The following is a 27723-nucleotide window of genomic DNA, read 5'->3' as shown; positions in this document are numbered from 1 at the left end:
AGTTTCAATTTTAATATTCTTTGGACTGCACCAAATGATATGTCTCACATGCAGGTAATGGATTGTATTTTGATAACTATGCATTTCTTGAGCATGTATCTTTTTCTTTTCAACTGCATGTTGGGCAGGTAATGGCCCACGAGCCTATAGTTAGCCCACTTTATTGTTTCAGTATTAAAGGTGAAGTCCAAGCATGTCAAATTCCAAGCAAATTATAATATTGAACTTGAATCAATAAATTACTGCAAATGAAAAAACATGATTAATGTATATTTGATGTGTATATGCACACCTAATTCGATTTACCACACCACAAAAAGTGTCATATTATCATATTTGTTCTCCAAAATGTCCCAATCACATGACTTTATAAATGGGTTCCCCATGCACTCGTCGTTCTGTTCAAATATGACAAAGAAGACAGTGGAGCTATCTGTGTGCACAGGTTTACAGTAACTATACATGAGGGATCCTAATGACTGGAAGTGAGGTGTCAGTCTGCGTGTGTGTGTGTGTGTGTGTGTGTCCTATGGTCTTGAGCCACCAGTCCAAGTGAGTATAGAAACAAGGCAGCAAAGGAAAGAAGCACCATGAATGTGCTCGTTTAGTTTACGGCTTGTTTGATGAAGGAGAATTGGCCAAAGTGTTGTTCTTCGCTGCGGGACCCTCACAGTGACAGTTTTGAGCCGCTCCTCTCAGCTCATTATCTCGCCGGCCCACTGAGGGCCCCCATTCAGGCAAAACCCGGTCCCCTCTCCGTCGTTCTCCCTCTCTCTCTTCCTCTCTCTCTCTCTGGCAGGGTCGTTTGTCTCCTCATTGAAGGCCGAGTGTGGAATGTGATGGTTGTTAGGGAACCCTCTTTCAGTTTCAAAGTGTTTTATTGATGAGCTCTGACTTCTCCCACTTTTTTCACACGTCAAAGAAAGTCAAGTGTAGGCCTCCGTGACTTCATTTCATCACGGCACCCCCATTCCCAAAAGGAACGTTTTTTCCCTTCCCCCTTCCTGCATGTTTTGCCCTTTGCGCCGTCGCACCCCCTTTTTTGCTGCGTGCAACTCTTCCTTTTTGCCCCCCCCCCTCACCCTTTCCGCCATTTTGGGCGCAGAGGGGTTGCTTTTGGGGTGCGTTGAGGTGTGTCCTAATAAGGCTGCCATTCACTCAGCGCCGTTTTATTATCGTGGAGCGTGTGGCCATGGCTACACACTCATTTGCTCCACTTTTATTTACGCGTGCTATTTGCTGCGCGTCAGGCCGCCGGAGTGACGTCGGCCTTTGCCGCGCAAATGTGTCCATAAAAAGCAGCCGAGCTTGCCTAAAGGCTGCGCTCTTTACGCACGGGCCCTCTTGTTGACAGGAGGGGAGGGGTAGAAGGGGCTGGCTGGGGGTGATACCCAAAAGAGTCAACAAAAGCACGTGGTGGATATAGATGGACAGCATATGGAAAGGAATCGACAAAAATGCACTGTATAGACATTATGAGTTGTTGTTTTTTATTTCTTATACTTTTTGGGGGAGGCAAATGTATTTTGGATTTATTACATGTGTAGATATTCGGGACAGGAAGAAAAAGTTATGCATTCTAGAAAATTAGGGATATTGTTCCTAAATGAGGAGAAAAACTTTTACTAATAAATCATCATCTAATGGTTCTTGCACCAAAAGACAACCAAATGGTCATTGGCCATTAATCAAGCATATGATAAATCTATAGTCTATACATATAATTTTTGAACGTCTGAAGCACCTTTATTATACCCTTAATATTATCATATGCGAAAGTAATTCAACATAGAACACGTAAATAAAACGCATGAAAACAGTGAAATATTGTAAGTTCAAATTTCTACACAGGCCTATAGATGTTATAGACTTTTTTCATTTTTTATTTTTAATTATGATTATTTTTTCGCAAATCCTGTGTTCACTTGTCACATGCAAAAGTAAAAAAAAAAAAAAAAAAAGGGTTGCAGTTTCTGGCCCCAACATTAACATGCAGTATAATGTTGGTACATAACTTTTGGCAAGGTAGTTGGTCCCCTAATTAGAAGGATGTCACTGCTGTACTTCTAATAAAGTAAAAAAAGAAATGGTGTTTGCAGTGCAATATGAACATGTTCTCTCTTATTTGTGTATTTTTCCAATATACGTGGTTCTCCATTCATTCGCATTTGTAGCTTCCAGTAGGACGATGCCTTGCTTTTTAGTCTTGAGTGTATAGTGCCCTCTCGTGCACCACCATGGCCGAGTTACACCCCCCCCCCCCCTCCTTTCAAAACGCACGCGCACACGCTTTCTGGACCCAATTCAGTGTGTAGTAATGTGTGGCACTTCCTTTTTTGTGTGCAATATTCAGCAAGTGAACGCATCAGCCCATTTGCATGCACTGGTCTGATTAGAGGGGTTTGGGAGTTTTGAGTGAGGGAAGGGGGGCAGACCCCCCCACCCCCTTCTCTCTTTTCTCTTGCTGTGACTCGGCCCAGTTTCCCGCTTTTGGCCGTGGTGCATGGGGGTAGCGGCGGGGCGGTGTTTATGTGTGTGTGGAGGGGGGTGATGATGACAGAGGTCGGGTCGCGCTAATGGGCCAGTGAAGAGCGGCGGAGCAGGAGGAAGGAGCACATACATTAATACACTTGTTCTCCCTTCTCCAATCAGCATAGGTGTGTTCATTCTTTCTACCCCCCCGCCGCCTCCTCCTTCTTCCACGGCTTCCCCCTCCCTTTTCTCTCTCTCTCTCGCTTCCCCACTCTCTCTCTTGCCCACTCTCTCATTCGCTCTCTCCCACGCCAGCGCACATCCACGCCAAATTCGCTGCGTTCTGACATCTGAGTTCACTGTCAATCTCTGTCTCCTTCGCAGGGATATCCCCTCCGTCTCCTTCTCATCTCCAGCGCCCTTTTGGAAACTATTTTTTTTTTTTCACCCGACCCTCTCTCCTTCACTTCCACGAGAGAAGACCGGTCATCATCGTGGGTGTTTTTCCTCCCACATTTTTTTTTCTTTCTCTGTGTGGGCAGTGGACAAACAGGCTGCATAGTTTGGTTTTGACAGCGACAGGATGCCTCAAAAAGGTAAGACTTGGAAATATATTTTTCTATTGACTTAAAAATTACTGCTTTAATTTATCAATATAATTTGTGATAGTCATTATACGTTAACTTTGAGGATGTTTTATGATTAAGCATCTGCTTAAAAACTAAAATCACTTCAAAGTTTGTTTTTTTTAACCAGTTCAGCATGAATCATTTTGCCGTATTTAGAAAGGAGTAAAAAAGTCACGTCGGGCCAGGCCAGTGATCATCGTGGAGAATTGGGCGCAATGACCCGTTGAGCAAAGGCGTCAGATTGATTCATGCCGACCACTCAGCCAAGAAAAATACGCAGCATAGGCCCCCTTTTACACTCATTAACAACAACAGAATTCCATCAAATTGTCCTTCTATTTTTATTATTATTATTTAATTATCACGGAAGGAATATAATTTTACTATAAATTTTAATTTAAATTTGAATTAAAATGCTCACTCTGACAATATCGGCCGGTAAGGAAGTAGATATTTCAATTTTGTTTAAAAAATAAATTAATTTGTTCTTAATTGTGCGTATATTATATATAATTCACAATACTACTAAGAAAATATAGTAAAATACAATTAAATATCAATGTCTGCCAAGTTAGATTTTTATAATAGACACCTGCTTGTAAAATACTGTGTGTCATATAGTTTACAACTTAAAATGAGGCCTGCGTGCATGCAATTTCACTGTGTGTGAGAAAAAGCATATTAAGACATTGTTGTTCCGGATTACCGAAGCAAAAGAAATGCAGATTAGATGGTATAGTTAACCCCGGCGACAACAACGTTTGAGCTTTCGACCTAAAATAAATGATTAACCACCCGCGCCATATGAAAAGCTACTTGCGTTGTCACTTAAAATAATGGTAATTTCTACTAATCATTTTACACTAACGACCACTCCGGAAAATGTTGTTTTATTCGTGTTTGTGTGTGATGGAATTTTCAATGTGATTAATGACCGAACAAGTGCACACTTTGCCCCCTCAAAACTCAGCCTGCTATATTAGGCCATTTTAATCGGGACCACAAAAACAACAAAAAAAGAACTTCTCCCTCACAGCCCCCCACTTTTTTCTTATCTTCGCCCCCAATTGAAAAGCTTCTTCTAATGCATTTGTCTTTTCCCAATTGAGCGCCCTACTGCGCTCTTGTGTGTCTGGACGCGCTTTACAACCGCCACCAAACAAGCACCTCCAAATATTGAAGAGCAAGAAATAATTCTGGTTCTCCTACTTTAAAAACAAAAAACAAAAACAGCATTCACACGCTGGTTGCACCGGGGTCACGGCCGCATGTGTGTGTGTTGAATGTGTGTGAGAGAATGTGTGTGAATGGTCCCGAAGGGGGTGGGATGCGTGCCTCCGGCTCTTTGTATTAATGTGAACTTGTTGGTGTGTTTAGTGGGGAAGCTGTGCGTGTTTCTAGCGGGCCAGGCCGAGCTGTCGCCCCGGGTTTGACAGAGTCTATGAGGGGGGCATTGTTGATGACTGGACAGCCCCCTCCCGAGCCGAGCACTGTACACTTTTAGTCTGGAATTAAGTTTGAAAACAAATAAAACAAAATATATGCCGGTGTCAAACTCAAGGCCTTTGGGCCAAACCCGGCTCGTCGCATCATTTTAAGTGGCCTGGAAATAATACGTATTTAAATCAAATGTTGTGTTATCACACCGCATAAAAACAATTTGAACGACAGTTGAATGTTTGTTATCAACTTTTTATTTTTAAACAATGAGCTGAAAGCATACAAAAATCAAATTCCGGGGCAATATGACAATTCTCCTTAAAATAATTGAATATGAGGCCCGGGTAAATATATATATATATTAAAACAAACAAACAAACAAAAGTTTGACACTTGAGGTACACCAGTAGCTTTGGCTGTGCTAATGCCTTGTTTTGCTCTGTCCTATAGGGAGGCATTAAATAGTGAAAACGGCAGATGATTGACTAAATTGTAATACAGTGGACAGTCAACTCTGTTTCCAGGCAAGTTTAATATGCAAAAATTACAAACATACAACACAAACGAGGATGCTAAACTGCACTAAATATTTTAACAGTTAAAAAAATAATAAATAAAAAAACGAGAATATGGAAAAAGAAATATAGATGTTTTTGCTCTGTGACTTGGAATTTATTTACTAATTCACGATTTCCCCTCTGACACTTATAGAGTACCACAATCAAGCCACGTGGGAGTCTGGCGTAGCCTCGATGATGCAGAACAGTAAGTTTGTTTTTTGGAATTCTTGATTTGCTGTTAAATTTTCTAATGTGAGTGTTTGCATGACCAACCCTGTCCTGGTTGTTATGAAGTTGAAATAAAAAGAGGGGGAGGAGGAAATGTATTTTCGGCCTTATTTGCATGACTGACATTAGGGAGGTATGTTGTCACTTATTTGACAGCCATTTCATGCTGTTAATTCATTTTTGGGGGTGCAATGAAAGTTATTATTGAACAAGTTAATAAGACGAGCTAGAGAAAGTGGGGGTTGGACTATTTTCCTTCTGCTTGAGTTGCTATTAAATAATTGCACAGGCGCCTGCATTAGCGTTAAAGCCGTCTACGGCTATGCTTGCATGAAACATGAGCAGGGAGAAATAATGTCTTTATGCAAATGAGTGCGTCATTTTCAACTCTCTCTCTCTCGCACTCACACACATTCACACACACAACACGTGGCTAGACCGGAAGTCGCGCCTTATTGAAGTCGTGCGTTGAATGCTGTCTTAATTCCTGGTGAAAAGAACAACAACAAAAGGTTAAACATGAACGTTTTCTCTCTTGCTGCTGGACAAGAGGTGTATGACATCTGTGATGAAGGTGTGTGCCATAACTTTATTCCATTACATCCTCCATATGCACTCGTGTCTGTGCTGTAATGTGTGCGCAAAAAAAAGGTTTTACGCACGGGCCCACGGGTTGTCCAGAGGTCGCGGCGGGCCTCGGTCGTCTTTTGTGCGGGGAGCGTCCAAAATGACACCATATGCTTTGCCGGCGTAATCAGCGCCAGCGGGCACTTGAGGGAATTGAGCCATGATTAACTCTAATATGACAGCTTTTATCGATCCAGTGTTTTTATTTTATTTTATTATTATTATTTTTTTTTTTTGTCATTTACGCTAAACATGGCATTCATAAATCAGAGGTGAAGGATCGAGTCTATTAATTCAATCTAATCCTGGAATTAGCGACGAGCATGATAGTGGATTTAGCATCAATCACGCGCCGGATGGAAGATTATTACACGTAGTGATCCTATCAAGAAGCACACAAACACTGCTGTGCGCATTTGTTGTCAAATACAAACAAGGATGCGAAGAGCAGAGGGAGGAGGGGGGGAGGGAGAAAAAACACTACATGTCACTTTTAATATGTTAAGAATCCAAGCGCGCCCTCGTTTGTGTGACCGCGCGCAGCCCCCCACCCTCAGGCCGCCTTAAAACCAAAGTCTCCCCTCGGAGGGGAAACGAGTAGCGTCCAATTGGGTCTGAGTGATATCCAAATGCAGACAGAAAGGGTCGTTTTTATCATGCTACTATTTGTCGTGACGATGCGATTTCGCAGCGCGGAAGCCGTGTCACAAAGTGACGTGGCTGCCACAAAGTGCTCCAACTGATCTTTTCAATTAGCCTCCCGTGCATGATCCGAGGCGACTTCCGCCCATTCCCAGAAATTAAGCTCAAACTTGACGTGCGGCGAGCTTTATTTTCAAGACAAATGTCAGCCAGGCTCATCATATTTGCTTCCCCCCCTCGTCTATATTTGGAGCTTATTTATTGCTAAGGAGCCCTGGCTCCACGAGTCAATGTAGCGGGAGGCAGCGCAGGGAAAGGCAGCAGGCGCGGACACGGAGCGTGGGGCGGCCACAGCCGGGAGTCCACGCTCCCTTTCGGCTTCAGGTTTGCTGGGCTCCAAAACACATTTCCCGCTATATTTTAGGATAGTTTTGCATGTTTTTGACTTTTATATGACAACCTTTTTTCAAGCAAAATTTTCATTTTTCTATCAAGGATGGATAACGGCGCTGTTGTTTTGACGTCAAAATGTTGAAGGCTGCATGTTTCGATAATCATAGTATGCAAAATTTAAGTGCAAGAAGAAATCAATCTGTTTTTTTCTCCTTGCGCGTTTCTTTTTTTTTTTTCCTTCCTTTTTTTCATTAGCTTCCCGTGTGCCCACGCAGGTCACAGCGGCGTGAACCAGCTCGGCGGCGTGTTCGTGAACGGCAGACCGCTGCCAGACTCCACCAGGCAGAAAATCGTCGAACTCGCCCACAGTGGTGCTCGACCCTGCGACATCTCCCGGATATTACAGGTGAGCTATTCGCTCCTATTTCATTATTTTTATTTTTATTTTTTCCTAAAACATTTTTTTGGGTTTTAGCGCACAAAACAGCTTGTAGTGCGCAAATGCAAACCATGCGCACTTATTTGGGCTGTGGACAAATAAAGAAGAGGATTAATAGGAATGCCTGTTCTAAAGTTAAAAAAATAAAATAAAAGAAAACAACAAAAAAGATAGATTTACTGTAGAAAATGCCTAACCATTCAAGGCATATTTTCTGTGTTTATAGACCCATGATGAAGTCCAAGTGGTGGACAGTGAAAAGGTGATAATGACTTGAACGCCCTCACAAGAAATTCCCCGGATAGTCCTAAATAATGGATGTCAATTGTGTCTTTTGATCTCCATCCAGGTGTCCAACGGCTGCGTCAGCAAGATCCTGGGTCGCTATTATGAGACTGGCTCCATAAGACCTCGGGCCATCGGTGGCAGCAAGCCCCGGGTCGCCACGCCGGAGGTGGTCGCCAAGATCGCGCAGTACAAGCGGGAGTGTCCGTCGATCTTCGCGTGGGAGATCCGCGACCGGCTTTTATCGGAGGGCATCTGCACTAACGACAACATACCAAGTGTAAGTACACGCGCGCGCACGATTGCGTGCATGATTGCATTAGCCCGACGACTTTTGTTGTGTTGTGAGCGTCCAACCATTCACTCGTAGCATGTGCAGTAGAACCCCACCCCCTCGCGCACCTCAACACAGCCAATTAGCTCGGTGCCCGCCAATGACGGCGACGGACGTCCAATCCAGTCAACATGAATTGGACGTCTATCGCCGTCAAAATTAGTCCTCTTGTCTTGCATTCTCCTCTCATCCCCGTCTTGTTGGGGTCCCTTCAGGTGTCCTCGATTAACCGAGTCCTGCGCAACCTGGCGAGTGAGAAGCAACAGATGGGCGCAGATGGCATGTATGACAAGCTGAGGATGCTCAACGGTCAGACAGGAAGTTGGGGGACCCGGCCCGGCTGGTACCCCGGAACATCAGTGCCGGGCCAGCCCAATCAAGGTGAGCCCCCATCATTTAAGAACACCTTTCCGGCTGTAGACTCTTTTTTCCCCCCTTTCTTTTTTTTATTGCGCTGCTTCCCCTTGCACGTTCCAAACAATTAGGCCTCAATGCCTCCACTGTCCCCGGCGTGGACGTGCGTGACAAGCGGTGAGGTGTGCGTGCACAAAGGAATGTTTCCGTCCACACGCAATGATGGCTGATGGGAAAACTCCACGCAACGTGTAATTGCTCATTAGCGGGGGCCTTTGTCTCTTCTTCTCTCCCTCTCTTTTTGCACGAGGCGTAAAAGAAGGCAAGCCCGACGGCCTCGGCCTTCAAATGCAAAGCAAATAAATAGCTCCTATAGATTTAGTCGGCGAAAAGCGGAAGTCAGGCGCAGCAAATAATCATTTGCCTAATTGTTGGAGCGTCATTTGGACACGTGGTAGGGGCTGTTAACGAGCATTAAAGCGGAAACGATCACATTAACTACCATTCATTATCATTATGATCATTAGTACTATTTTAATACACGTATATGGGTGAGTACAAGATGATGATTAAAAATAGGAGGAATTTGTAGCCCCACTTGTTGAATTCGTTAGGGAAAAAAACGGAATACATTTTAATTATGATAATGATTAAACGAAAAGGATAATGTTTTTTATTTTTTAGCATGTCTTACTTGGGCCTTGGAACATGGCCTCCGATCAAAGGGTTTCTTGTTAATTTCCCGTAGCATATAATAATAATAATAATTATTATTATAATAAAATGACGTAATGAATAAGTGTCAACTCCCCCTACCCACTGTCTCATGTACCCCCTCCACTTGTCGACTGCCCTTGAGCACTGCATTTCCACTTTAATTAGATAACTGAAGATGAAAATTTGCGTTGAATTGATAGATTATAGTAATAAAAAATAGATAAGAAACGAATAACAATAATAATTGCAATTTTAGTTTTGGTAATAATGAAACACAATTATATGCAACTAAAACACTGCTGTTATAAAGGTAACCTAATCAAAGCCATGACCACAATTATTAATATTATTAGCATTGTTAAATTACAACGAAATTAACCGAAACGTAATAATAATAATAATAAAAACCTAATAATAATAATAACAACGTAATAATAATATTACGTGAAAAAAGAGGGAGTTCTACAAGTGACATTTTCAATGTACATAAATCGACCGCTATGGAGTCTTTCATGTCTGTAAATCCCGTCTCTCGGATTTAGTCTCTCACTTTCTTTTTCACTTTTAAGCGCTTTCTCAAGAGTGTTTTGATCCGGCCTCAGCGGCTGAAAGGTGCCGCAATTGCTTCTCTATCTTTTTTCCCCCTTTCTATTCCTGCTGCCGGTGCTTTTCCGCCTCACTGGTTGAGACGTCGTGATACTAAAGAATGCGTTTGTTTCCCGATTTTTTATTTGAGCGCAAAGAAAACAAATCCCACAGGAGCGTCAGATAATAGCAGCACTTTTTTTTTTTTTTTTTTTACTGGATTATCTTCATTGACAATATAGCGGATGATTCGAACATTTGCCCTCACTTTCTCGACGTGATAATGACGTCCAACAAGTTGACAGACATTAGTCGATAAGCCTTTTTTAGGGTGGGGGTGTCTTGCCCTCCTCGTGGTGGTGAATAGATTGGCCTTATTTTGGAGTTGTTTAGAGGGGTGTGCATAGGAGGAGCTTGCATGCTCTCTCCTCACTCATTTGTTTCCAATTGAGGACAGAAATCCTGAGTGGCGTGGACGTGATTAATGATGCTAGTGGATAAGGGTTAACACACTGGACTCAAAGCTCTGCCTTTGGACACAATGGCAAAAAGACTGCGGCCCGCGCAGCTCCAGTGGGAGAGGATCCTTTTGTCATCCCACTCCCTCGAACCTCACATATATTACACCCACCGTGGACCCGGGCTGCTTGTCCCTGCAGTGTCCACAGTTTAATGGTTTCCCTTTACTCCTCGAGCCTTTGTATCAGCCTGAAAAGCCTCCTCTGCTATTCAAAATAAAGTTGGTGGTCACCTCAATGGATACACCGACGCCCATATGGGAGCCACCATTGAGCCTGTGGGCAGGGGGAAGGTTTGTGTGTGTGCGCAAGTGAGTTTGGGTTTTTAAAAAACATGCCTGAAAAGAGGCCGGCCACATCTTGACATGTTTCTCTTCAAGCTTTTGGCAACATGCAGCATAGTGGCGGAGTTCAGTTCAACCCCCTCCCATCCCTGTTCTTGTTCCCACAATATTTTATAAACAATACAGTGAATTGGGAAGATCTGACACAGTCCACTCGAAGATATCAATCCAGCTAGGATCCGTTCATATTTGTAAAGAGTTTAAAAACCTGAATAATGAAAAGTGTGATGCGATCAGCATGGCATCTCATACATCTGATTTTAATGATAATTTAAGTTAATCAGTAGGCACTAAAACACTCATGCCTTAATTCATAACAAGCCATCCTTCATGACCTCTAATATATTCTTTTTCTTATCTCATCACTTGAGGCCGCAGCTTCTTTCGGGCACAATGTTGCCCCAAAAAAAGAACAACAAGATTTGTTTGGTCTTTGAACTGAAATCTTGATTTGAATCTCAGAATTGAGCACAATTAAACCTCAGACATCTCGCTGTAGTTATAACTAAGAGATGAAAACGAATTGCCTTTAGTCATTTTGAAATATTTTTGGAAAACAAGAAAAACAAGGTCAACAGAAAGCCAAAAGTGTCAATTGAACCATTACAGATTACCATAATGTGGTTAACTGTGAATTAAAATGGCATTTAAAAAGTTTTTGTTTTTTTCCTCCCTGTTTTGTCAGTAAGAAATTCACAATTTTCCTTCTCTTGCCCATACAGATGGCTGCCAACCGCAAGACGGCGTAGGAGAAAACACAAACTCCATCAGTTCTAACGGCGAGGACTCTGAGGAGACTCAAATGCGTCTGCAGCTAAAAAGGAAGCTGCAAAGAAACCGCACCTCCTTCACGCAGGAGCAAATTGAGGCGCTGGAGAAAGGTGCGGACACAGCTTTTTGCTCTTGCAATGATGGAAATGATAACATGTTATTGAAGACTAATGATTGTATTATTTTGGTTAGCAAGATGACGAAAATGTGAGATACAGTTTTCAGTTTAAACTATTCAACTGCAATAATGAACTGACAGTGCCAATTAAAATTTAGAATTATATTTATGATAACAGATCACGCAAATCACAATCTTATGTATACACAGTTTCTGAAAAAAAAAAAAAAAAAAAAAAAAACAGGCTTTTTTTGTATTTTAAAATATTTTCCCCTAATATACTTATTTTTTGCACGAAATACCACCTAGAAAAATCACCAATATTAAAAAAAAAAAAAAAAAAAATAGTAGTGTAGTAGGCCCAAGTGTTAGCAGTGTTTAAAGTATCTTTGATGTTTTTCGAAGACACTGTAACATTACAGTTTGAATCATAGGACTGTGATATAGCAACGACATGTACTTGAATACTAATTCAAAGAAATTTTTTTGCACATAAACGTTAAGTAAAATAGTACCATGCATAAATAACAAATCCTAAAAGAATACATGCAGATATTCTAAATTTCAATGTTACATACAACTGAACTGTAACTGTTTCTTGTACCACACTTTGAGTATTTGAGTTGATATATTGAAACAAAAATGTTCATCTAACAAAAAACAATGACCTATAAAGCTAATACTTCTGCAATGGTCTCTCGAAAACTTTCAGAGACGTAAATGCAATATTACACCATGACGTGCGCACTTATTTCCAACATCTACATTGCAGAATTTGAAAGAACTCATTATCCAGATGTGTTTGCAAGAGAGAGACTAGCAGCCAAAATCGACCTTCCGGAAGCCAGAATACAAGTGAGCACCTGTTTGGCTATCTCTATCTCACGTTTTTTTTTTTGACAAAGGAGTGTTTGCTAAGAGGCCTTGTACCCGGCAGGTGTGGTTCTCCAACAGGAGAGCGAAGTGGAGGCGGGAGGAGAAGCTTCGCAACCAGCGTCGACAGGCCAGCAACTCCTCAAGTCACATTCCCATCAGCAGTAGCTTCAGCACCAGCGTGTACCAGGCTATCCCGCAGCCTACCACACCCGGTAAGGCTTCAACTACTTCACTGTAAAAGCGATAAAACAGTCGCTCGGAATTTTAATGACGACGGGGTAATGGGTTGTGTCGCAGGTGCGACTCACACAAATCTGACTTAAACATTCTTGCGTGTTATATAAGTGTGAAAGCCATCGTTAATAATACATGAAAAAAACATCTTTAATGATGGCGGAGTAATGACGTGCATCCTACATGAGTTACACCCAAATGAAAGGAACTAACATTTTGCTTTCAAGTGTAGCAAGGATAAATGTATCCAAATTGTTTACAATTCTTGTTGTAAAAGTTAGCCACAACGTTAAAGCAATAAAACAATTGGGAATTTCTTTTAAAGCACAAGAGAAGATTTGATCAAGTGCATCTCAGTAAAAAGAATCTTGTTTTGTAAAATGTGAAGAAAAAAATGTAAATAATAGCCAATATTTCCTGGAGGTAGGCAAATAGCTGTTGTCAGACATTTTTAAGTTTAAAGTGTCTCAGATTGTTCCGCCTACTCATCACACATTGGCTACTGTCTGCACAGTGAATGGCCTTTACATGTTTTAATGGATTTTAACTACTTTCTACCTGTTTCGAGTAAGTGCTTAGCATAACTGTTGTCCCGTTTGTCACAAAATGGCTGCGATCACAAATTTGTCATTTTTGTTGTGTACAAACATTATTTTCTCAATTATCATAGTTCTAAGAGTACCTGGGAGGTGGTAGCTCCGTTGTCTGACCACCCTGCTGCTTTTGAGTAGGCCCCGGGTTCAATTCCTGCTTGTAGGTTACGTCAGCAAATCTATCATGTTAATTGACTGTTTAAGGAGAGATGAGTCAGAATTGTAAGAAATTAATGATTTGTATATTTAGAAAAAGAAAACAGTTAAGCATCAGCATTACAGAGTAAAAACAAAACAGTTATACCTATAATAACAATGGCTTACATGGTTACTTTTCAGATTTACCTCACACATCAAATATTACGCTATTGTTCTTATAAATATAGAGAAGTTAACCACTGTTTAAAGATAAAATCGAATAAACCAACAGAAAAAAAATCTAGCTGAGCCTTAACATTCCCATAAAGTTTCTTTACATTTGAACAAATGTGTTGTTACTAAAGATGTCCCGATGATCGGCATCCTGATCGATCGGGTCCGATCACATCATTTTCAAAGTATCGGAATCTGCTAAAAAATATCGGACATGCCTTTTTTTAATATATATATATATATATATATATATTTTTTTTAATTGTTTTCTAAATGTATGTAACGTTACAGACAAAAGTGTCTTACACTCATCCAGGGCCATTTAGTTTTGGCTTAAAGTGGGGCTATCAAATTTATCGCGTTAACGGCGGTAATTATTTTTTTAAATTAATCAGGTTAAAATATTTAACGCAATTAACGCAAGCGCTGCACGACCCACTCACGCATTGTCGCATTCAATCTATAATGGCGTCGAATTATCAATATATAGAGCTAAAAGGCAGCGTAAAATGAGTAGAGAGAATTTTGGTAGCCTTTGGGCCTACTTTTATTTGGTTAAAGCCTTACAATTCCTCTCTCAACAATTACAAATATCGTGGGAAGCAAGGTAGTTGTTGACCTTTTTCTTAACACCCTATGTTATTTCCCAACGCAGAGAAGATATATCAATTGGAGCCACTACACACAGTCATGGTTGCACTTCCCATCATGCATTTGGGCAGAACAGTTAAATGGCTATTTACTGAAAGCCCAACAAATACCCTAGATGGCAATATTTAGTCACAATATACAAAGTCACATTTATCCTTTAAGAATTACAAGTCTTTCTATCTGTGGATCCTTCTCACAGAAAGAATGTTAATAATGTAAATGCCATCTTGAGGATTTATTGTCATAATAAACAAATACAGTACTTATGTACTGTATGTTGAATGTATATATTTGTCCGAGTTTTATTCATTTTTTTCTTAATGCATTTCCAAAATGTATATGATCGGGAAAAATTATCGGGAATGATTGGAATTGAATCAGGAGCAAAAAAAAAAAAAAAAGCAATCGGATCGGGAAATATCGGGATCGGCAGATACTCAAACTAAAACGATCGGGATTGGATCGGGAGCAAAAAAACATGATCGGAACAACCCTAGTTGCTACAGTTTTTATTATAACAAAATGAGGAGTAGATTTTAACCACTGTACACATGTCCATGTTTTGGAATGGACATAAGTGACGATGGATGTTTTACATATTTAATCCTGTGGTTTAGCTGAGTCTGCAAATCTGATTTTGTTTCACTTAACCACAAAACACATTGTACCTTTTCCTTGAAGGGTTGCCATATTTTTAGGGTTAATCTAACAACCAATTTCATCAACCATGTAGCAGACATATACAAATTCAATATAATGGAAAAACAACAACTGAGTTTAGAAATGGCGGAAAACACTCAGGTGACATGAAGTTCCATTTTGAGAACGCCAATTTGGCCAAATTTCAAAATTGTCCTATATGCATGTGTGATACATCATTGGAAATCTTAATATCTCAATTTTCTGGGGGAAACAAAATTTTGAACTGGAGGAGATTTAAAAAAAAAATAAATAAATAAAATAAAAAAAAAATTAAACAGCAAAACCCTAACTGGAGGTGAGAGCACGAGAGAGCAGAATTAAAGACGCCATTATTTTAACGAGGTATTATTGCGTTATTACCTCTTTTCGATCAAAAAACTTCATGTAGCAAAGATTTTTGGGGGGGATTTTATGGGTGAAACATGGTAATATAACAATGGTGCAGAAATCGCAGACATCGAGGAGTGGTCGAGATTTTCTTTTTTATATATTTACTTTTTCATTTTCAAATATTTACCCTTTTAAAAGTTTTTTCCCCCAATTTTTCTTTGTTTCGATTGATTATTTATCTAAAATATTGGGGAAAATGCAACAGTAACAAGGAAAAAAAAAAAAAAAAAAAAAAAATACAATTAAGCGATAGTTATGAGGTAGATACTGTGACTTATTTGCGGACAACATTTATTTCATTGTGACGTAATTTGTTTAAAAGTTTCAAATATGCGAGTAAATAATTTTTTCAAAGTCGTTTTTTTTTTTTTTTTTAAACTAAATATTAGGCATCAATTAATGATTCTAAGCTAAAAATGACAGACATTTTGAATAATAAATATAATTACTTACCTTCTTTTTATGCCTGAGTTGAAACAAAAGCGGTTTCGCGACATCTGTAAAAGGGTCTCCAGGGTAAAACGGACAAACTAAAAATATTTTGTGGGCTTAATGCGCCATGAATCTGCTATGACAGCATACAGACATATTGTTCTGTCAAACAGAACAGTTCTTTTGGCATAAAATGCAGCAGTTTATTTTAAAGAGGGGTGCAAGAGCAGAAACTGCTTTTTCAGCCCTGTCTGTTTTTTCCGCCGTATAATTACGTTCATAATACTGAATAGTTGTCAAATTGTAAAGAGATTTTGCGGATGTAGTATTGCAAAAATAGAACCCTGGCTCAATAGATTTCCTTTCATCAAATTGCAGGCGAGCAAAGGAAAATTTAGCGGTGTAGAACTCATTTTCATTGTGGACCTCATCTGTTGGTTCGACAGCTGTATTAATGTAAAATTGCCTCATCCTAGAATTACATATGCACAGCAAATTGATGAATGACTGGTTTATGGAAGAAAACACTTCTTATGAATCATATGTTTAAAAAAGGTTTTGCCAACAAAAATATACAATAGCTTAATTAATAGTTTGTGTACTGGTTTTAGCAGAAAGTTCATCATCCCAATTTTATGGCTAACGTGCTATTTTGCTTATCAAAAGACATATTACACATTTTCATTAAACATTTCTATGCGGTATGATAGCCCGAAGTTGGATTTGTGGTCGTAGAACTAATTAAACTTGTATCTGGAGGCACTACTGCATACCTCGAAACACTGACACAATGACAGTTAAGGCTTTCAATCTATGTTGAACATAACAAAAGCCACTCACTGCGTTTGACGTTTATAGATGTAAAATATCCATATTAACTCACTCATTGACTGCCATTTGCTGCCAGGCAGAGGTGGGTAGTAACGAGTTACTTTTACTTCGTTGCATTTACTTGAGTAGCATTTTGAGAAAAATGTAGTTCTTAGAGTAGTTTTATCACGCAATACTTTTTATTTGTGTAGATTTGTGAAGAAGAAACACTACTCTTACCCTGCTGCTTTTGACTACTATAGTCATTACATTTTTCCTCTTTATTCTCCACATTGACTTTAATTTTGGCCAACGATGCATACAGTTGCTGTCTCAGTTTCACCAGTGAGATGTCTCAACAATAACCACATGACTCCATTATACCAATCAGACATAATAATGTTTTTTCCTTCACTAGAGGGCACTCATGCTCTTTGGACGGGTAATGGATCATAGTGTTCTGATCTAAATTAGGTTATTTTTGTGTCATTTTTTTGGCCTAATATGATCATGTAATAGGTTATAGTAGAGTATAATAATAACAGTTTGTATTAAAGATGATCACGTCATTTTCAAAGTATCGGAATCGGCAAAAAAATATCGGACATGCCTTGTTTTAATATATATATATATTAGGGCTGTCAAAATTATCGCGTTAACGCGCGGTAATTAATTTTTTAAATTAATCACGTTAAAATATTTGACGCAATTAACGCACATGTCCCGCTCAGACAGTATTCTGCCTTTTGGTAAGTTTTACAGCAAGGTTTTTTGTGCTGTCTAACAACGAACTCTTGTGGTCGCTTTGCGACATGGTTTATTGCTTTCTTGCCAGTTCAATATGGCTGCACGACATCTCGGGCTGACACCTACGTTGTATTGTTGTGCTTATATGATCCTTGGACAAGATTTGTCCGTAAGTATGGTTGTTGTAAAGAATGTACATATTATGTTAGTAAGCGAAATGTTATATTTTTTGTATGAGACGCTTTTTGTTTATGTTTAGTGAACCTGTATAGCGTGCTAAGCTAATGTTGTTGCTAATGCAATGCTTGTGTACTTTTTTTTGTAGTTTCACTACGGTCTAAAGAGGAAAATGGTTTGAGGCCATTTTATTAATAAATCAGATGAAAAAGGAAGAAGTCTGATTATTAAGGCGTCGTTCACTAGCTGTCTAGCTTTGAAAAAAGTAGGCGCTTCGGAGTGAGGACAGCATAGACAGATTTAAATGACAGTAGAGTGAAATGCCCACTACAGTCCTTACGTACCGTATGTTAAATGTATATATCCATCTTGTGTCTTATCTTTCCATTCCAACAAATTATTTTACAGAACATATATATAATTTACAGAAAAATATGGCATATTTTATAGATAGTTTGAATTGTGATTAATTGCGATTAATTACGATTAATTAATTTTTAAGCTGTAATTAACTCGATTAAAAATTTTAATCGTTTGACAGCCCTAATATATATATTTTAATTAAATTGTTTTCTAATTGTATTTAACGTTACAGACAAAATGTCTTACACTCATCCAGAGTCTTTAGTTTTGGCTTAAAGTAGGGCTATCAAATTTATCGCGGTAAAGGCGGTTATTAATTTTTTAAAAATTAATCACATTAAATTATTTAATGCAATTAACGCATGCGCTGCACGACCTACTCACGCATTGTCGCTTTAAATCTATAATGGCGCTGTTTTACCTATATATAGAGCTAAAAGCATCGTAAAATGAGTAGAGTGAATTTTGGCAGTCTTTGGAGCCTTTTTTTAATTGGCTAAAGACTTACTATCCCTCTCTCAACAATTAGAAATATCGTGGGAAGCAATGTGGGGCAGCAATGTAGTAGTTGATCTTTTTCTTAACACCCTATGTTATTTCCCAACGCAGAGAAGATATATCAATTGGTGCCGCTACGCACAGTCATGGTTGCACTTCCCATCATGCATTTGGGCAGAACAGTTAAATGGCTACAGTATCATTTACTGAAAGCTCAACAAATACACTAGATGGCAATATATTTCGTCACAATATACAAAGTCACATTTATCCTTTAAGAATTACAAGTCTTTCTATCCGTGGATCCCTCTCACAGAAAGAATGTTAATAATGTAAATGCCATCTTGAGGATTTATTGTCATAATAAACAAATACATTCCTTATGTGCTGTATGTTAAATGTATATATTCGTCCGAGTTTTATTCATTTTTTTCTTAATGCATTGCCAAAATGTATATGATCGGGAAAAATTATCGGGAATGATTGGAATTGAATCGGGAGCAAAAAAAAAAGTAATCGGATCGGGAAATATCGGGATCAGCAGATACTCAAACTAAAACGATCGGGATCGGATCGGGGGCAAAAAAACATAAAAAACATGATTGGAGCAACCCTAGTTTGTATAGATGAAGCTGTGCTGAGAAATAAAAAAAACGTCATTAAAAAAATAATAATAATAAAAATCAGACATTGTAAACAGTTACTCACAATGTTACTTATTACTTGAGTATTCTTTTCAATGAATTCTTTTTTACTTGTACTTGAGTATTTTTTTTTTTTTTGTATTAATACTTTTACTTGAGTAAAAGCTTTGGCTACTCTACCCACCTCTGCTGCCAGGCCCTAACATTTAAAATGGATTGGACATCTATTGCCATCTCAAAGGGTGTTATTAATATACATTTTCTTGTTCTTTTACCAATATATACTTAGGCTGGCTTTGAATGAGTTAATAACAGAAGTATTTCCTCATAAGTATTATTACCTTCTCCTGTGCTTCCAGTTTCGTTCACTTCGGGGTCCATGTTGGGCCGAGCAGACTCAGCCCTCACCAACACCTACAGTGCGCTGCCCCCAATGCCCAGCTTCACCATGGCCAACAACCTACCTATGCAAGTAAGTGCAACTCAACCTTCCTAGCTCTACAGCGTGCTCACGGGCCCGACAAACGAACTCAATCGGACTCGACCGCTGAGCTAATGTCCACATTTTCCCCCTTCCATCTACTTATAGCCCAGCCAGACCTCCTCCTATTCCTGCATGCTGCCTACCAGTCCACCTGTGAACGGGCGCAGCTACGAAACATACACGCCCCCGCATATGCAGGCACATATGAACAGCCAATCAATGACCGCTTCTGGTACCACCTCAACAGGTAGGCAGACAGTTCATTGTTTTCCCAGCATGCTCGGGAGCGGGAGAAAGAAATTCAAGCGGTCGTCGTGGCGGCACGCCAGTCATCTGCCACCTTTCCTAATTAGGCGCTGCTACATCATGTGTATTTCATTTGCTTCTGGATGGAGCCCATAGTTTAGTTCCGGATAATTAAGGCGGGCCGCCAAACGTGGCCAGATATATATATTTATACCACTTCTAGTCATGAGCACTTAATGGTGCAGAAGCACATTTCCTCTGTGCTAAATTGCTAATTAATGTGATTCATCTGCACTTGTAGTCGCTATTTAAATGCCAGTGCGTGCACAGTCTCCGCTTTTACGGCAAACGTTCACCTGTTTGCCCCATGAGGCGAACTTTAGCTGAATTTGGACCAAAGGCAGAGTATACCAAATTGGTCACCAGGAAAAGTCATACAGATGACCAAAAATTCAAGACATCATTCAATTTTATGTAACACTTATCCTTATTATGGTTGCATGTCCACCAACTACCGTTTCAGAGTACACTAAAGAGCCAGTCAATCACAAGGAATTTTGTGGGGATAATGATGTCACTGTCTAAAAAAAACATGTCGGGGTCTGTCTGCACATGTACACAGTAAATACTGTTCAAAATAACCCTATTACTGTCTCGATAAGGAAATGGTACCACTTAGGTTGTGGTGAACCAAAGTGGGAAGAAGTGATAGGGACCGACTACCACTTGTGTTATTGTGACCTAAATAATCCAATTTCTGAGGTCATTTTGAACCAAGTATATTGAACACAGATCTTCACACTCACATTCACACCTGCGGACAGATTAGCCTGCAATGTGCGACCAAACAAAGACAAAATTTGTACAGTCATAATATTACCAGAACAAGGTTTTGTGTTGTAATATTACGGGATTAAAGGCATAGTATTGGTATGAGAATAAAATCATAATATTCCGAGATTAAAGTCGTAGTATGAATACGAGAAAAAAAGTCGCAATAATACAAAGTAAAGTTGTTAAAGAAAAAAATGAATGGATGGAGTGCGGCTATTTTAGCTAAATCAACTGCTACGTACTTTACGTAAATTATTTTACCTTAGCTAGGAGCTACGACAAAGTATTAGTATAAATTAGGGCTGTCAAACGATTAAAATTTTTTAATCAAGTTAATCACAGCTTAAAAATTAATCGTAATTAATCGCAATTCAAACCATCTATAAAATATGCCATATTTTTCTGTAAATTATTGTTGGAATGGAAAGATAAGACACAAGACTGATATACGTATATATTCAACATACTGTACATAAGTACTGTATTTGTTTATTATAACAATAAATCAACAAGATGGCATTAACATTCTGTTAAAGCGATCTATGGATAGAAAGACTTGAAGATCTTAAAAGATAAATGTTAGTACAAGTTATAGAAATTTTATATTAAAACCCCTCTTAATGTTTTCGTTTTAATAAAATTAGTAAAATTTTCAATCAAAAAATAAACTAGTAGCTCGCCATTGTTGATGTCAATAATTACACAATGCTCATGGTGCTAAAACCCATAAAATAAATCGCACCCAAGCGCCAGCAGAGGGCGACAAAACACCCAAAAACACAAGTAACAAGTGGACATGAGACTGTGCTGTCATTTTAATCTGTTTGAGCGGGGCATGTGCGTTAATTGCGCCAAATATTTTAACGTGATTGATTTTAAAAAATAATTACCGCCCGTTAACGCGATAATGTTGACAGCCCTAGTATAAATCAGTTGTTCTAACATATCAGGATGCCCATCGTATGAGGATACCTCTCATGACAGCGCATGTTAGCCCATGCGTAGAAGGAAATTGTACATGAACTAGCTTTCCATTCGTGGTAGCGTACCAGAGACGACAGGGAAGCAAGATAATGATTTTTACGATGGTTGCATGCTAGATTTTATTGTTTACTTGTTTTTTTTTTATTTATTTGAAAAAGGAGCTAAGCGTTTTGTTTTTGAACCGTATTCACGTTTATAGTAATATTCACTACATCGTTGAATTTAAAGTATTTAATCATAGTAATTGTAGCAGGTATACGTCAGCTGTAACATGATGTAGAAATGTTCCATATATTAGAACATCGACGTTGCATACAGAGGAATGCTACTCTGGTAAATACTGGAAAATTGTCGCAGTATGCGTAGAAATACTTCTTTGATCAGTTGTATCAGCCCAAAATAAAAACACAATAGGATCGGGGAAAAAAAGGACGGTTGTCTTGTGTGAATAATTTAAAATGAAAAAGAAAGGATGTATATTGTCTTCAAATTCTGAAATGACCCACCTAATAGAACATCGGTGTAGCATACGTAGAATTCCACCGTGATTACGTATGCTTGCATGACAGACATAGTTGTCAGACTGGCATACGGGAATGCTATTCTGATAAAGTATGCAGTTCTTTGATTATAATTAGATGTAGATGAGCCGAAAAATGAAAGATTTCCTTATCTGTGAAACCGATTATAAAACACAGCCTCATGAGATGCTTCCAATATTGCTCATTTTAAGCAAGGTGGTAAAGTGCTCCATAAAGTACAGTACATAGCAGCTAATTTAGCTACATTAGCCATACTGCATGCATACATATAATGTAATATTACTACTTTGATCTCGTGATAATCTTTCTTGTACTAATACAAACACGCAGCAGTGGACCTAATTAACCCTTAGGAATATGAAGCACAGGAAAATCACATAAGCACTAGGTGTGTAAATCGCCAATTTCATTATGATACGATATTGATTCTTTGCACAATTATACAATATTGGCCTATGTTACAGACTTGAACATAATTATATTCTATTCAAAGGCCTTTCATCGTTTTTAATACAATATTATTTACACACTCAACACCATCAGTTTTTTTTCGCATACAGTCATAAAAAATACAGCAAGAAGCCCGACTTCGTATAGGCGGTTGAAGATGGATAGATGGATGGGTTTTCATATTTTGTACAAGTGTGTTGCTGAAACATTTCAGACATTTGAATGAACACCATTTTTGTTTTTTAACCCAAAAGAAATTGCATTGTCGATTTAGGTTTCGGTTGATTTGAGTCAATTGCGCTTATCAGTCCAGATCGATGTATCGTTACACCCCCTAGTAACCATGTGGAGATCACAAAAATGCAATGCAGGAACGCTACAATTGAGATTTGAATCCTTCATCATAGAACTGTTAGTTGGGTCTCACTACGGGTGCAACAATATTGGACATTTTTGATCAATGAACAGAAACCTTCCAGGAAAATTTGAAAGATTGTGGTAATGATGGTGATGACCTGAAACCTGTCCTGGCTGACTTTTGGCACAAGTCAATTGATGTAATTTTTGGAGATGTCATATGAATGCATTAGTTCAATCAGAACTACGTATTTATGTCCAAGTTGTTTTCCTGGAAACTATTTTTCCCTTGTTTTTCCAGATAGAACAAACACATTCAGAGATTTCATTGAACATTGTAGTCAAACACTAGTTAAGATTCTCCTTTCTGGTATTAGTCATTAATTTAATTGAAATTCCCAGTAGATTTTACTACAAGACAAGATTTCAAATATCATAATTTTTATTATTCCGACTCCTGACTAATACTTTAAACATCAAAATGTTGAGCTCATTCAGATTAATTTGTGCTTTTAACACTTACATTAAAATCAATTGTAGTTTTGGAAATATAGTGGTACCTCGATCGCTTCGACACACAATTTTTTCGACATCCGACATAAAATTTGACTTGTCATTTGTTTCTACATCTGACGAGATGCTCGAAATACGACGGTTTATGACAGCGCCGCAGTTTGTTTTCCCACAAGATGGACAGGGCGGATTTTCTTGTGAGAGAAATCAACAGGGGTTCCAAGAAGGTTAGTGGACGTAGTGAAAAAAGAAAAAATGTGACGTTTACCATTGAAATGAAGATGGAAATGAAAGAAAAATATGAGTGTGGTGTGTGCGTCCGTGAACTGGCTCAACAATACAGCCATAGAATGTCAATACTCCTCCGGCTTCTGTTCGGCAGTCTTTATAAGTTAAAGTGACAATTATTATTATAGTAACATCTCCAAAGAAATTGCCAGCTTCGTCAGGTTTTTAATCATTTGTGCAACGCAACATGCCTACTGTCCGCCGCAGTGGACGCCAACAACAACATAACATTAAAAGAGAAAGGAAAATCTCTACTACACCTATCTCACTGTCACGTCAGCCACGCGTTCAGGTACAGCACGCAAAATACATCCGCCACCAGTGTTGGTAATAACGGCGTTAGAGTATAACGGTGTTCGTAACGGCGTTATTTTCTCAGTAGTGAGTAATCTAATTAATTACTTCTCACATCTTTGCAACTCCGTTACTGTTACTGACGATGTGAAGGCGTTAGTTACTACAATTTGGTTGAATGACGAGAGACGTGTCAGAGTTACGGGGATAGCAGAGCTGGAGAAGGGAAGGGGGTTGTGATGCCTTTGGAAAAGCGTATGCTAGGTGGCTCGGAGCATTAGATCATACCATTCGCGTTTTCGCTAGCATTAGCATGGTGAACATAATCTTAAACTCTCGGGCAACTTTTTCGTTTTGTACATCCAGTTTGTGGCGTTCAAGTGGGTACAATTAATTGAAAGTAATGGACTGTTTTCCTGTTTAGTATGCATTATCATCACCAAGTGAGCGTTGTCCTGTGGATGCTTCAATATAATAATAGTTTGTTTTTTATTTCCAAAAATAGTCACTTGCCCTAAACTTTGCTTGAATGACGCATCTATAAACCTTGTGTGATTTTTCTAAAAGAGATTCAGATCCTCACCTGCATATTAAAAAATATATCGCTATATATTAGGGGTGTGACGGTACACACGAGTCACGGTTCAGTATGTACCTTGGTACGGGGGTCACGGTTTGGTGTGGGTTCAGCACAGCAGGAGAAACAAAAAGCCTTTTTTTCTCACAGCATTTAAAAGTATACCATTAATTTAAGAAAATGTAAAAAGGGTGACCTATGTTTTTTTGGAATAAAAAATACAGTTCGATTAAATCGGTTAATATAAACATATTTGATGTCAAAGACGTTATAGAATAGATCTTGTAAGAACATGTAGAGCATGAAAAGTAACGCCAGTTACTTTGCCGAATAACTAATTACGTTTACGTTGAGGTAACCGTGTTACTAACCCAATTACTTTTTGGGAGATGTAATTGTAAAATTGTAACTACCGTATTTTTCAGACTATAAGTCACAGATTTCTAAAAATAATTTGGCTGGGGGTGCGACGTATACTCTGAGGGACTTGTGTGTAATTATAAACACATTATTATATAATTTCACACGTTATTTTGGTGTTTTGGATTGACACTGATGATTTGGTAAACTTGTTATAGCATGTTTTTTATGCTATAGTTATCTGAATAACTCTTAATAACTATGTTACGTTAACATACTGGCCACGTTCGCTATTCGTTGTTCATGCAACATGTATCATTATCATACTGTATACTTATTTAGCATGTTCTCTGTATTTTTTTTTTAAATTGCCTTTCAAGATGACATATCTGTTCTATGTGTTGGACTTTATCATGTAAATTTCCCCTCAAAATGCGACTTATATGGTTTTTTTTCCCTCTTCGTTGGGCATTTTATGGCTTGTGCGACTTATACTGAAGTGCAATTTATAGTCCGAAAAATACGGTAATTATTTTTTTAAAAGTAAGATTAACAACACTGTCCGCCACATTAGAACCTGATTCGTTACATTATTGCAGGATTATTCGTATTCTTATAATTATTATACTGTATTATTATTATTCCGATTTTTATTTATAATTTGTTTTGTTATTTATAATTGCCATTTGTAATAGTACCAGCAGTAGTTATTAAGGATTTAGTGTAGGTTTTTGGGCTGCGGAACAAATTAATGGAATTATAATACATTCTTTCGGGAAAATCCTGCTCAGCATACGACCGTTTTGACTTACAACTAAGGTCGTGGAACAAATTAACTGCGTATGTAGAGGTACCACTGTAATATCAGTTTCTGAAAAAGTACTCACTATTGAAGTAAGAAAATTGACAAAAGTAGGCCTCTGTGGTACTTGAAAGATTTTGGGCCAATTTTTCTTTTCCCACATTGCTAAAACTTTCTCCAACCTTTTTCTCCAAAAAGGGGTTGCCACTTCCCAGTGCAAAATGCTTTAAATTCATTAAGTGATTATTGATTCACATTTGTTGCTGTTTTGTGTAAAATAATTAGGATATTTAATACTTCATGCTGTATTCGACTGAGTTTGGATCCTTTAAAACTGACTCTAGTGTATCTTTGTTTGTAGGACTTATCTCTCCTGGAGTGTCTGTCCCAGTGCAAGTCCCAGGGAGTGAGCCTGACATGTCTCAGTACTGGTCTAGACTACAATAGAGAGAAGAGCTACTTCACTTTGTGAGCTACATGGACTCTGATGTGGACCTCCTCATACACACACTACATAAACACACAAACATACACAAGAGGAGGAGGACTTGTGTAGCACCAGGCGCATTCAAGCGAGGACCGAATTTAAAAAAGACAAATGGACCTCTGGAAAAGTGCCCGGTGTTACCTTTTTATGGAACAAGATTTTTTTTTTTTTTTACTATTTCCAGTCATTGTTTCCTATTTTTCTTTCTGGTGTGTTAGTAAATGGCCATTTGTATGTGAATATGAACGATCAAGTGCTGATAGATGGACTGCTAGGAAACCATGTTGTCGACACTCTGCCATGACTATCTTTTAATGTGCTTACGTATATCCAGACGCTCTGTGCATGGACGCTGTTGCATATCATGAATGGAGGGAAGACTCTTGGAAAAACTATTTATTATCCCCACAAAGAAGAGGCTGCAGTCAAGCACACGCACGCACGCACACACACAGGATGGCTATCAAAAGCAATCCAACTGGGACCTCCGCCACAATCCCGCGAGGACCGACGTGGAAGCCTGTAGTCTGTAAATGGTAGACTGCGTCTTTGCTCTAATTTCTTTTGTTTCTTGTCCAAATGTAAAGTACTTGTCTTCCCTCGAGAGAGAGAGAGAAAAAAAATAAATCTCCAATAAAAGTTGATTTCATTTAATAACCCCCTTTCCCACCCCCCACCAAGAATATTCTATAAATGTTCCATGCATCAAAAGTACATTTCTTTAGGGTCAGGTACAATTTGTCTCTTAGCTATAGTTGTATTATAGTGTCCTATGGTCAAAAAATGTGTGCAACTAGAAATATTTAATTCTTATAATTATGATTAAACATTGCTTGACAGAGTTTTAAACTTAAGTGTTTGGCAGTTGTTTACAAGTACATATCAGATTTAATCATTGTTGATTGTAAAACAGACCAAAGCCTTTGTATTTCATCTAGTACACAGTTTTTGTTGTTTTTTTTAAGATATTAGTCGTGTGTTGCAACATTTTGTAAACACGTCTTGGGTTTGACGACATTGGCTTCGAGTTTGTACGACCGCGGCGGAGCCCTGCGGTTCTTATTTATAATTGAAGACCATGGGAGGGTTTGTTTTATGTTTATTTTCTTTGCATCATCTGTCATGTTCTTTAACTTTTGTTCTATTTTATTTTTATGTCGGTGTGTATGTAGAACATGGACACATACGGGGTTTACGTCTGGGCAAATGGAGATAAAAACGTCGACACGCTGTCTCTTTAAATATTTCAATTTAATTTTATTTAAAATGGAGCTTTCTAAATGTATTTTGTGAAAACTATAAAAACATTTTGTACAGTAAAATTGTGTCTGAAAACATTTTTTAAGCTGTTTTTTTTCTTCTTTTTATTTTAAAACAACACATCACAGCATTTGTGACACTGAAACATGGCAGAGAAGTGAAAGTTTCCAAAAGTTTTAAGGTTTGGGTTTTCAATCTTGGGTGGAGTTTGAATGTTTACCTGTCTCTGTGTGGATTTTGTTTGGGTAATCCATTTTCTTCTGCATTTCCAAAACATTAGGCTCATAGAAGACAACATTA

General features: G+C 38.6%; 1 protein-coding gene across 5 annotated transcripts in view; it reads left to right on the top strand.

Moving 5' to 3' along the window:
- The window catches only part of pax6b (paired box 6b), a 48415-nt gene extending 20930 nt beyond the window's left edge, over positions 1 to 27485 (top strand). The window contains exons 1-14 of one of the 5 annotated variants that reach the window (XM_057846282.1): positions 2556 to 2657; positions 2857 to 3068; positions 5253 to 5306; positions 5880 to 5903; positions 7267 to 7397; positions 7657 to 7692; positions 7780 to 7995; positions 8265 to 8430; positions 11290 to 11448; positions 12229 to 12311; positions 12394 to 12544; positions 19305 to 19417; positions 19535 to 19676; positions 26038 to 27485. In XM_057846282.1, coding sequence (XP_057702265.1) covers positions 3056 to 3068; positions 5253 to 5306; positions 5880 to 5903; positions 7267 to 7397; positions 7657 to 7692; positions 7780 to 7995; positions 8265 to 8430; positions 11290 to 11448; positions 12229 to 12311; positions 12394 to 12544; positions 19305 to 19417; positions 19535 to 19676; positions 26038 to 26123 — 1374 coding nt within the window. In that variant the 5' untranslated portion in view covers positions 2556 to 2657; positions 2857 to 3055 and the 3' untranslated portion in view covers positions 26124 to 27485. Of the gene's footprint in view, positions 1 to 2555; positions 2658 to 2856; positions 3069 to 4991; positions 5066 to 5252; positions 5307 to 5879; positions 5904 to 7266; positions 7398 to 7656; positions 7693 to 7779; positions 7996 to 8264; positions 8431 to 11289; positions 11449 to 12228; positions 12312 to 12393; positions 12545 to 19304; positions 19418 to 19534; positions 19677 to 26037 lie in introns of those variants that run through there. The other 4 variants (XM_057846273.1, XM_057846308.1, XM_057846291.1 and 1 more) reach the window with 4 other exon arrangements.
- Positions 27486 to 27723: the final 238 nt, after the last annotated feature.

The sequence above is a fragment of the Corythoichthys intestinalis genome, chromosome 1 (assembly GCF_030265065.1).
Source record: "Corythoichthys intestinalis isolate RoL2023-P3 chromosome 1, ASM3026506v1, whole genome shotgun sequence".
NCBI classification, from domain to species: domain Eukaryota; kingdom Metazoa; phylum Chordata; class Actinopteri; order Syngnathiformes; family Syngnathidae; genus Corythoichthys; species Corythoichthys intestinalis.
Note: the sequence above shows the minus strand (reverse complement) of the source record. Positions and strands in the feature narration are given on the sequence as shown.